We start from the raw sequence: 12228 nt of genomic DNA, 5'->3' as shown, positions 1-12228 counted from the left end.
ACTGCCTCCATCCAGGTGCTCAGGCCAAAAACCCAGAGTCATCCTTGACCATCCCACATCCCTTCTATTTCAAAATGCTATGCACTTTGGCTTCAAAAATTTGCCTTCAATACTTTCCTGCCCTCTGCTGCTCCTACCTTACTCCAGGCCCCTGTGACTTCTCATCTGCGCTCCTGTGCGGGCCCCCAGTGGGTCTCCTGGCATGTGCCTTTGCCCCCTGCTGCCTGTTCTCCCCACAGCAACCAGAATAAGCCAGCTAAAACATTAGGCAGAGCATCTCCCCTCCTCAAAACCCTTCCCCGGCTCCCTGTTTCACTCAGAGCCCAAGGCCAAAACCCTTCCTCTGCCTTCAGGGCCTCCCCAGCCTGGCTTCAACTATTCAGGCCTGGCCCACCACCCCTTGCTGGTTTCTTGGATGCTCCCACCAGAGAGCCTCTGCTTTGGTTGCTCCCTGGGCCAGCTGGCCGCTCTCAACCTCCTTCCGCCTCTGCTCACCTGTCACCACCTCAGCAAGGCCTCCCCTCTAACCTGCTTTAAGACAGTTCCACCACTCTCCCCTGCTTGGCTTTTCTCCTTAGCACCCAGGTCCTTCTGCGGAACCTCTGAAACTGTCCTGTGCCCATGCCCCCCACTGCTCCCAGCCTTGTGCTGCGTCCCCCAGTGTCGACACCACTCCGCCTGGCTCACCAGTCCTCGGCATCTCGTGCAGCCACCCTGGCAGGACCCCGCGGGCTGGGGGTGGGGTGGTGGCTGCACACGCAGGCCGTACCTGTTTGATGGCGAGGTTGACCACCTCGTAGCGGTTGACGCGGCCCAGGGGCAGGCAGAAGCTGTAGAGCGCGTGCAGCGCAGCACAGAAGAAACTCAGCAGGCCTATCTGCTTGCGGTGCTGCAGCCAGTGGTCCAGCCAGTCCGGGAAGCGGCGGTACTTGGTGCCACGGTGCAGCTGCAGGGCAGCTGCCAACACGCCGGGCAGGTACACCAGGGACAGCAGCACATAGGCCACGCACGGCAGCGTCGTGTTGACCACGGACACGGGCAGCTTGTAGAATTTGCTCTTGCCATCCCGCACGTAGGGCTGCAGGACGTCCCGGACAAAGTTGTAGATGTAGAAGAAGATGAAGAGCCCCAGAGCCAGGAGGGCAGGCACCTTCCAGCCTGGGAGAAGGCGCAGGGGCATGGCTTCCACCTCCCGGGCGGAGACCAGGGACCCCATGTCCACAGGCATGAAGCCCATGGCCTGCACCATCTCCGAGACCGCCCGCTTGGCTTCCGGGTGGTCACTGCAGATGGGCACCTGGGGGGAGGAGGTAAGGGGAGAATCAGAGGGGGTCACAGGCCACAGGGGTGAGCAGGGACTGGGGGGCAGTGTCTCCACCCAACTCCTCACTGAGCAGCAGAGGAAGCTGAGGCCACGAGCCACAGCACAGAAGGTGGCTCTGATTCCCAGCCCAGGCTCTTCCCCCTGGCCCCCGTAGCCTCCTGGCCCCTGGTCCAGCATGACCACGATGCAAAAAGAGGACCCAGGGCTTACCCAACAATGAGCGTTTTTGTCTAGTTCATGGCTATCAGCAGCCACAAGCAACATGGCACCTGAGGAGCCCCCAGGAGCCCCTGGAGTAGGTACTTGGAGAACGGTGGCCTGCTCTGGGGCTCGCTCAGTAAATGGCCTTTGAATATGGCCCAGAACATGCAGCCGTGGATGCAGCTCTGTCCCTCAGTTCATGAGTGTCCCCTTTGATGGTGTACCTCGGCCCCCATGGCCCTCAGCCAACACACAAGCCAGTCCCAGACTCATAGCCCATGGCTTCCCACTGTGAGCTCCGGGTGGTGTCCTTGGATCTCTGAACACTGTGGCCTTGCTCACACGGCTATGGTTTGTCTGGTCACAGAATGGACTCAGCACCTTCTATGCGCTAAGCTTTACACACGTAGTCCTGCCGCCTTACCAAAAGCCTACAGGTCGGTACGGCCCCATTTTGCAGGTGAGGAAACTGAGGTCCAGAAGCTTCATTACTCACCTCTGTACCTTTGCAGGTGGTCCCCACAGCCGGGGATATCCTCCCCACTCCCTGCACCTGACACCAGGAAGTAGGACCAGGCCAAAGCTGATCTCAAAGTCTTCCCTAGCCAGCTGCTCTGTTTCCTTCTAGGCCCTGCCACCCAGTCCTCACACACTGTTCCTTGCCTGTCCACACATGGGAGTCCTACAGTGCAGGCTACATACAAGGCCCTCCAGTCAGGGGCAGTGAGACCCTTGAGCGCTCTCCCACAGAGTGGCACAGAGCTGGGCACAGGAGGCATCTGGGCTGGATGAATTGGTGGAAGTTCTCACACACGTAGAGCCTGACATCCTTTCGGCATTAAAAACCACCTTGTCGGGGCGCCTGCGTGGCTCAGTCATTAAGCATCTGCCTTTGGCTCAGGTTGTGATCCCAGGGTCCTGGGATCGAGCCCTACATTGGGCTCCCTGCTCAGCAGGAAGCCTGCTTCTCCCTCTCCCACTCCCCCTGCCTGTGTTTCCTCTCTTGCTGTCTCTCTCTCTGTGTCAAATAAATAAATAAAATCTTTAAAAATAAATAAATTAAAAACACCCTGTCTTCATAGGAACCCCTCCCGCCAACAACTGTATGCAGCTCTGGCCATTTCCTGGAGCCATTTTCCAATCCCCAGGGGAAAAAAAAAATCCACTATTGACTGTTCTGGAAAACTGACTCAGTTTTTGGAAGCCCTTGGAATTCGAGTGCTCAAGTTTGGGACCTGCCTGCTTCCTCGGGACTTGGCACATAAATGTGTTACTTTCCTCTTTCTAAGTCCATTCTCATAGCAGAGTCTCTCTTGACTCCAGATAGTAAAAAGAAAGCGTCTTCCACCTTGCCCTCCCAGAAATCGAGTTACCATGGAAGAAAGGACACAGGTTTCAGATTCGTATGAACTGGGTTCACATCCCAGCTCTCCAGCCATAAGACCTGGTATGCATAAGTTCATTAACATTTTCTGAGCCACAGTTTCCCACTGTGTAAATTGGAACTCTTTAGTGATGTGAGATAAGCCTGGCGTACTAAGGGGCCTCAACAAAAATTAGCCATTTATATTTATTATTTTGATGGCTGGTATTCCCCACCAGAACCTACCTGTCTGTTCCCATCCCTTGGGCCAGACTGCAGGGTCCAGGCAGAGATAACATTGAAGGCCTTGACCACTGTGCATGTAGGGAAGAGGGAAGCCAGGTACTCTGCATTGGATTCGCGGTGCCGGAGGTGCTCCTGCTCTGTGGGGTTACTCACGTCCACGAGGATCTTGCCAGCCAGCTGGTCACTGAGGCCACACAGCGAGGAGTAGTGCTCCCGGAACATGGCCACGAAGATGACGTCAGGGGAGTCCACTGCCTCCGCCTGGAAAGTCACTTGTGCCGCTGAGGGGAATAGCCCCGCCGTGCGTTTGGGGTTGCGGCTCCCCACCACCACGCTAAAGCCAGAGCCCACCAGGCGTGTGACCAGGGAGCGGGCAAAGTCCCCGCTGCCCAGGATGCCCACTTTGGGGGCCTCACTGGGGGTCTCGGCAAGGCTCCCATCGCTGTCCACCAGGCGGCAGCTGATCAGTGGCTTATCCATCTCTCCTGACACTTGGGTGGCTGGAAAGAAAGCAGGACTTGATCAGCGGAGAGCTCCCAGGCTGTCCTTCATACCACCTTCCTCTTACTTGTCCACTGTAACCACATGGTGGTCAAACATTCACCCAACAGACCTCCACGGGTGTTAACAGGTGCTGGTACTGGCTGAGCAAGGCCTTCCCCAGTAGGGCACAAACTCAGAAGAGTAAGAAGGACCTCTGCCTTCCACCCTCTTCCCAGTGTCCTGAATTATTTCCTTGGGACAAACATGCAAATTTGTGTAGTGCTGAGAAAGAAGTATATAGAACTTCCATGATGAGGGTGTCTGGGGGGGCTCAGTCCATAAAGCATCTGCCTTTGCCTTGGGTCATGATCCTAAGGTCCTGGGATCATGTCTGTGGCGACCTCCCTGCTCAGCAGGAGTCTGCTTCTCCCTCTATTCCCTGCTCCCACTCATGATCTCTCTCTCACAATAAATAAATACATAAATAAATTTTTTTTTTTTTTTTTTTTTAAGTAATGCTTGGGGCGCCTGGGTGGCTCATTCAGTTAAGTGTCTGCCTTTGGCTCAGGTCGTGATCCCCGGGTCCTGGGATCCAGCCCTGCATCGGGCTCCCTGCTCAACGGGAAGCCTGATTCTCCCTCTCCCACATCCCCTGCTTGAGTTCCCTCTCTTGCTGTGTCTCTCTCTGTCAAATAAAGAAAAAAAAATCCTTAAAAAGATAAAAAAATTTAAAAAAGGAATGCTTAAAAAAAACCCACCAACTTCCATGATGAATGCTATGCAGTGCCATACTTCTTTTCAGAGGAGTATGTGAGAGATGGATGGACAGTGTTACTGTCCAGGAGTGACCCCCACCTCACCACCACTGGGTATTTTCTGATTAATAGGAAGGGTGACATGTCCCTGTGCTTGTTCCCATTTTGCACTTTGGGAAGGCACCTCTGTGCTCTTCCTTGAGTAGATGACGAGCAGCTTGAAGGCAGGAACCTCATATTATTTGACTTTGGGTCTCACCATTTTTGTCCTAGGGCCTGGAGTTGGAGTTCAATGTCAGCTGAGTGAATGAATGAACACTGACCTCTGCTCTCTCAGAGGGGGGCTGCAGTGGGACATGACAGTGAGCGGGACCCTGAGATTGCGTGGGTGCCCTGGGATCTCCTTTACTGAGCTGGACACATGAGTGGCCATGGTGGAAAACCTGGGCTTGAGCCAGGAGCTCACAGTGAGCTTGGGCAAGAAAAATTCTGCTGACCTTGCCACCAGCTTCAAACTGAAATTTGCCATTTCCTTCGAGCAGCAGACAGTGCTGGCAGTCAGTGCTGACCATATCCCAAGTTCTTCAAATACTATTTAAGAGTTCTTCAAATACTATTTAAACTTGTCACTCACTTAAAATTATGGTAGACATACATTTATAAATCAAATATTAACAGGTGTGAAGAAATAGATGGCAGCACAATAATGATAGGTGACTTCACTACCCCCCCAACAATGGATAGATCATCCAGAAAATCAGCACAGAAATGCTGGACTTGGACTACCGTTGAGACCAAACGAACCTAACACATACACAGAACATGCCATCCAACAGCAGCAGGATGCACATTCTCATCCATCCACAGAACACTGTCCAGGACACATCACAAATTAACTCATAAAATGAGTCCTGCAAATTTGTAAGGATTGAAATCATAGGAAGTATCTTTTCTGATCACAATGGTCTATAACTAGAAAAAGGGCAAATTCACAAATATGTGGAAATGAAGGCATACATTTTTTCTTCTCAATTTTTTATTTAAATTCTAATGAGTCATCATACAGTGTAATACTGGTGTCAGGAGTAGAATTCAGTGATTCATCACTTACATACGACACCCAGTGCTCAACATAACAAGTCACTTCCTTAATACCCAGCACCCATCTAGCCCATCCCCCAACCACCTCCCTCCCTCAGTTTGTTTTCCATCTTTGTCTCTTACCATTTGTTTCCCTCTCTCCAATTCTGCCCCTCTCCTTGTGTGCATCTGTTTTATTTCTTAAATTCCACACATGGGTGAAATCACACGGTATGTGTCTTTCTCTGACAGACTTAATTTTGCCTGACATACTACACTCTGGCTCCTAAAACAGACACCTAGATCAATGGAACAGAACAGAAAGTCCAGAGGGCCTTGGTGGCTCAATTAGTTAAGCAACTGACTTTGGCTCAGGTCATGATCCCGGAGTCCTAGGTTCGAGTCACACATTGGGCTCCCAGCTCCATGGGGAGTCTGCTTCTCTCTCTGACCTTCCCCCATCTCATGTTCTCTCAAATAATAAATAAAATCTTAAAAAAAAAAAAACAATAGAAAGTCTGGAAATGGACCTACAACTATATAGTCAACTAATCTTCAACAAAGCCAGAAAAAATATCCAGTGAAAAAAAGATGGGTGTCTTCAATAAATGACACTGGGATAACTGGCCAACAACATGCAGAAGAATGAAACTGGACCACTTTCTTACACCACACACAAAAATTAGTTCAACATGGATGACAGACCTAAATGTGAGACAGGAATCCATCAAAAATCCTAGAGGATGGGGGGCCTGGGTGGCTCAGTCATTAAGCGTCTGCCTTCAACTCAGGTCATGATCCGAGGGTCCTGGAATCGAGCCCCACATTAGGCTCTCTGCTCGGTGGGAAGCCTGCTTCTACCTTTCCCACTCCCCCAGCTTCTGTTCCCTCTCTCTCTGTGTCTCTGTCAAACAAATAAATAAATTCTTTAAAAAAATCCTAGAGGAGAACACAGGTAGCAACCTCTCTAATCTCAGCTAGAGCAACTTACTAGAAATGTCACCAGAGCCAAAGGGAAACAAAGGCAAAAATGAACTACTGGGACTTCATCAAGGAAAAAGCTTCTGTACAGCAAAGGAAACAACTAGAAAACTAATGGGCAACCTGAAGAATGGGTGAAGATATTTGCAAATGACGTATCTGATAAAGGGTTGATAGTATCCAAAATCTATAAAAAAAAAAATGTATCCAACTCAATACCCCAAAAAACCCCTAATAAACTCTTGGACAACCAATGAACCAAAGAAGAAATCAAAAGGGAAATTCAAAAATCTTGAAACAAATGAAAATGCAAACTCAGCATACCAAAACTTGCGGGATGGAGCAAAAGTGGCTCTCAGAGGGATGTTTGTAGCTTAATGTGTATCTTACAAAAGAGGAAAGATCTCACACAATCTACCTTTACGCTTCAAGGAGCTAGAAAGAGAACAATTCTGAAGTTCTAGCAGAAGGAAAGAAAAAACAAAGATCAGAGTAGAAATAAATGAAATAGAGGCTAGAAAAACAATAGAAAAGATCAATGAAACTAAGATCTGGTTTTTTAAAAAGATAAACCAAAGTGATAAAACTTTAGCTAGACTAAGAAAAAATAGACTCCAAATAAAAAATGAAAGGTATATTATAACTGATACTGCAGAAATACCAAAGATCATAAGAGACCACTACAATTATCAAACAATTATATGGCAAAAAACTGGACAACCTAGACGATATGGATAAATTCCTAAAAACCTACCCTACCATCTACCAAGACAGAATCATGAGGAAATAGAAAAGCTAAACAAGCCAATAATGAGTAAGGTGACTGAATCAGTAGTAAGAAATCTTCCACCAAGTATTTCAAGAAGATTTTTAATGTTAGCCCTTCTCCAACTGTTCCAAAAAAGTCAAAGAGGAGGGATCACTTTCAGGCTCACTTTATGAAATTAGAGTCGCCCTGATACCAAAGCCAGGTAAGGACACTACAAGAGAAGAAAATTATAGGCCAATATCCCTGATAAGCACAGATGAAAAAAATCTTTGACAAATTACTAGCAAACTAAATTCAATAGCACATTAAAAGGATCCTATACCACTATCAAGTGGGATTCATCCCTGGGATGCAAAGATGGTTCAACATATACAAACCAGTAAATAAATGTGACATGCATCCACAGAAATAAAAATCATGTGAACCTACCAACACATGAAAAAAAATCATTTGGCAAAATTAATATCCTTTGGTGATGAAAACTCCATTCATAGTGAAGGAGTACTCCTCCACATAATAAAGGTCATATATGACAAGCCCACACCTAGTATCATACCCATTGGTTAAGAAGCTGAAAGCTTTGCCTCTAAGATCAGGAAAAAGACAAGGATGCCCCTCTTGCCACCTCTATTCAACATAGCATAAGAAGTCTTAGCCACAGCTCTGAGCCAAGAAAAAAGAAAGAAAAGGCATCCACATTGGAAAGAAGTAAAATTTGTTTCTGTTTGCAACTGACGTGATCTTACATATAGAAAACCCTAAAGACCCCACCAAAAAATAAATAAATAAATAAAAATGTAAAAGAAAGAAAACAAGACAACCCCTCCCCAAACAAATAATTCTGTTTAAAAATGGGCAAAGGACCTGAATAGACATTTTTCCAAAGACAACATACAAATGGCCAACAAGTATACGAAAAGATGCTCAACATCACTAGTCATCAGGGAAATGCAAATCTAAGCCACACTGATGTCTCTTCTCAAACCTGTTAGGATGACTATTATCAGAAAGATAAAAAAGTCAAAAGATAGTAAGTGTTGGAGAGAATGTGGAAACAAGAGAACCACTGCACACTGTTGGTGGGAATATAAATTCTTGCAGCTATTACAGAAAACAGCATGAAGGTTCCTCAAAATATTAGAAATAGAATTACCATAGGATCCAGCAATCCATCTTCTAAGTATATATTTAAAGGAAATAGAATCACTATTTCCTTAGAATCGCCTGGATGGCTCAGTTGGTCAGGCATCTGCCTTTGGCTCAGATTAAAATCCTAGGGTCCTGGGATGGAGTCCCACAATGGTTTCCTTGCTCTATGGGGAGCCTGCTTCTCCCTCTGCCTGCTGCTCTCCCTGCTTGTGCTCTTTCTTTCTCTGATAAATAAACAAATAAAATCTTTTAAAAAAAGAGAAAGAATCGCTTTCTCAAAGAGATATATCTGCACCCCATGTTCACGGCATTATCAGTCACAGTAGACAAGATATGGGAATAATGGGAAGTGTCCACAGGTGATGAATGGACAAAGGAAATGTGGTATATATACACAAAGGAATATTATTCAACCTCAAAAAAGAAGGAAATCCTGACATTTGTGTTAACATGGATGAACCTGGAGAACATTATGTGAAATAAGCCAACACAGAACAACAAATACTACATGATCTCACTTGTGTATGTCACACTGTACACCTTAAATATATAGTTTTGTCAATCAAACTTCAATAAGGGTGGGGGAAAATAAAAATAAATAAAATGACAGTAAATATCACACCAGCGGTTAGATATTGTTATTTAATGTATTCATAAAGAAGCATGTCTATTACTATGAAACATTTAGAAACATTTGGGAACTACGTTTCACTGTAACCGGTCTCCTTTGTAACCCTATGTTATTCTGTGCATGTAGGAGCATTATTTTTTTTTTCAACTAACATCTTCTTGCTTGACATTGGAAGTGTTTATTATTATTATCATTATCATTATTAGTTTCAGGGGTAGAATTTAGTGATTCATCAGTTGCATACAACAGCCAGAACTCATTACATCACGTGCCCTCCTTAATGCCTGTCACCCAGTCACCCCATCCCCCCAGCAACCCTCAGCTTGTTTCCTAGTGTTAAGAGTCTCTTATGCTTTGCCTGTTTTCATCTTATTTGTCCTTCCCTTCTCCTATATTCATCTATTGTTTCTTCAATTCTACATATGAGTGAAATTATATGGTATTTGTCTTTCTCTAATTTTACTTAACCTAACACCCCTAGTTGCACCCGCATCATTGCAAATGGTAAGATGGCATTCCTTTTGACGGCTGCATAGTATTCCACCACACATACACATGCGCATGCACGTGCCACATCTTTACCCATTCATCTGCCGATGGACATTTGGGCTCTTCCCGTATTTTGGTTGTTGTGGACATCGCTGCTATAAACACTGGGGTGCAGGTGCCCCTTTGAATCACTATGTTTATATCCTTTTGGTAAATACCTCGTAGGGCAATTGCTGGGTCCTAGGGTAGTTCTAGTTTCAACTTTCAGTTTTCCTGAGTGGCTGTACCAGTCTGCATTCCCACCAACAGGGTAAGAGGGCTGCCCCTTTCTGTAAGAACATTATTCTGAGTAGAAGTCCAGGGGTCTCACCAGCCTATGGGTCCATGGGAACCCTCGGCAAAGAAGAGGTAAGATCACTGCTACCAATGGAGCAGCAGGGATGGCTTAATCCCCTCTTCCCACTTTCCACAGCAGCCTCTTGGGTGAGGGCTGTATATGTGTATGGTGGGTTTAGGGTCTAATGCAAGGGGGAGCAGGAGGACCAGGAGGCTGTGCTCCAGCTCTGTCATGGACCAGCTCTGTGTCCTTAGACAAGCCCCTGTGCCTTTCTGGGCCCCAGCTTCCACCCCTGCAAATGTAGATCGTGATCTCAGCTCCAAGATGACAGAGAATGCAATCTTGAAAGGTTTTGGAAAACTGACCTGGACATCTGACAAGGCAACACCACGCATGCCTATCATATGCTGGACATTTCTCTAAGACCTTTTCCACGAGTGATGGTTGTTGAGGCCTCATAGGACCCCACGAAATAGGTGCTATGATTCTCCTCCAACTTAAAGGGGGAGGAAGCTGAGCTCAGAGAGCTTGAAGAACTTGCTCCAGGGAGGTAATGGGGAAAGGAGAACAGGACGCAGATCTGCCAGCCTCTGCAGTGAGCTTCACCAAGAGTCCTATTGTCCAGACAGAGGAGCTGTCCAGAGATCCCTCGTGGGTGGTAGAGTTGGGACCCTGTGGCTGAGAAGAGGGGATCACAGTAGACGGGGATGCACTGACTGTCCATTCCAAGAGTCAGAGGACATGCTTTGCAGCCAGGACCCCCAACCTGCTCACATGGGACTCAACTCGATGCCCTCATGGACATAGTACCTCCCTGCAACATGGGAGAGCATTTTCCGCCTGGTTCTGGGGACAAGGATATTTTTCCAAACGGTGATGAGCTAGCCTTTGCAGATGCCAGTAGGGCTCCCGACAATCCCTCGAGTGCAGACGTGGAGTCGTGTGTCCGTGGAAGGCCACCCTCGGCACCCAACTCTGCCTGGGTTCTACTTCTGACTCGGCCAACCTCTAACTGTGGCTGTGGGCCTGCCAGTGCCTCCTCCATCTCCCCAGCAATAGAAGGAGACAATCACAGCACCTTCCTTAATGGGAGGTTGTGGGAATAAATAAGTCAATATACGTAAAGCACTTAAAACAGCGCAGGACTCAGCGGGTGTGGCTCAGTAAGAGTAAGCAGATGCTGGTGCCAGCACTGTACCCATAGCAGGGACAAGGCAAAGGAAAGATGCAGAAGCCCTGCTAGCCCCTCTTCAGCCCTGGGAAAGTGGGGCGTGTCATGACAGAGACTGCCGGTAGCCTCGAGCTCCCAGGCCTGCATGGGGGATTTGGCTAAGCTGAATGTAAACCCCTCATGGGGACCCCAGCATTTCCCACGGTCAGTCAGGGCTTGGACAGATCCACATGGGCCTTCCCCCATCCCTGCATCGGCCACCTGAAGACACCTGCCCTGGGGCGAGGCTTGCCTTTATGGGTGGGTGGGGGGGCAAAACCACCCTGAAGCCCCCAGACTAACTTCTCCATGTCTGCTAGCAATTCAGAGGGTCCCTTGGAAGTCCCTCTGGGCCAGAAGGGTCTCCTTTGCTCTCTCTTCCCAACACATGTGCTGAACATAAAGATGTGAGGGATGCCTGGGTGGCTCAGTGTTTTAAAGCCTCCAATTTCAGCTTGGGTCATGATCCCAGGGCTCTGGGATCGAGCCCTGAATCAGGAGAGCCTGCTTCCTCCTCCTCTCTCTCTGTGTACCTCTCTGCCTACTTGTGATCTCTGTCAAATAAATAAATAATCTAAAAAAGAGAGATAGAGAATAAAGATGAGAAAGACATGGCTCCCACTCTTGGATGGTTTGCAACTGTGCACGCACGTGTGTGGTGCGGGACACATTCCATAAGACGCATCCATCCACAACTGGACACAGAGTGCCAGAGGACGAAGCCCAGGAATAGACACCGCATCCCAGGGGGAAACCAGGGAGGGCTTCCTGGCATTTGCAGCATCAGTGGGCTAGGGGAGAAACCCTCGTGGTTTACAGCCTCACGGCAAACTAGACCGAATGGAGGAAGTCGGTGACAGCCAGACTTTGAATCTCGTCTGTGCTGAACCCCAGACTGAGCACCCCAAGGTGGAGGTGGGGAGGACTTATGTGGGGCTGGTTCCTGAAGCTCTGTGCTCAGAACCTGACTCGGTATTGCTTCCCTTCTGGGGGCTAGGGTGAAGGCAGATGCAGCATAGGGAAGCCGTGGGCAGGGGCTGGGGTTGAGGGGGCGGATCTGGGACTGGTCCTGGCTGTGCGAGGACCTGGTGGTGGGATAGCGGAGTGTTGCTGAGCCTCTCTGGGCAAACTTCTCTAACTGAGTGGCTGCGCCAAATCACCTGCAGTTCCCTCCCAGGGTATTAATGGTACCACACTTAGGGGCCTGCCT

The 12228-nt window shown here is 48.2% G+C and overlaps 1 protein-coding gene across 2 annotated transcripts in view; it reads right to left on the bottom strand.

Annotated features, from left to right (window-relative positions):
• The window catches only part of STEAP3 (STEAP3 metalloreductase), a 48349-nt gene that overhangs the window by 15861 nt on the left and 20260 nt on the right, over positions 1–12228 (bottom strand). The window contains exons 2-3 of one of the 2 annotated variants that reach the window (XM_059394431.1): positions 3288–3634; positions 770–1297 (exon numbers count right to left, since the gene is read on the bottom strand). In XM_059394431.1, coding sequence (XP_059250414.1) covers positions 770–1297; positions 3288–3634 — 875 coding nt within the window. Of the gene's footprint in view, positions 1–769; positions 1298–3134; positions 3635–12228 lie in introns of both variants that reach the window. The other variant, XM_059394430.1, reaches the window with a different exon arrangement.

Source organism: Mustela nigripes, chromosome 3 (assembly GCF_022355385.1).
Source record: "Mustela nigripes isolate SB6536 chromosome 3, MUSNIG.SB6536, whole genome shotgun sequence".
NCBI lineage: Eukaryota > Metazoa > Chordata > Mammalia > Carnivora > Mustelidae > Mustela > Mustela nigripes.
This window is presented reverse-complemented; position numbering and strand designations above follow the sequence as displayed.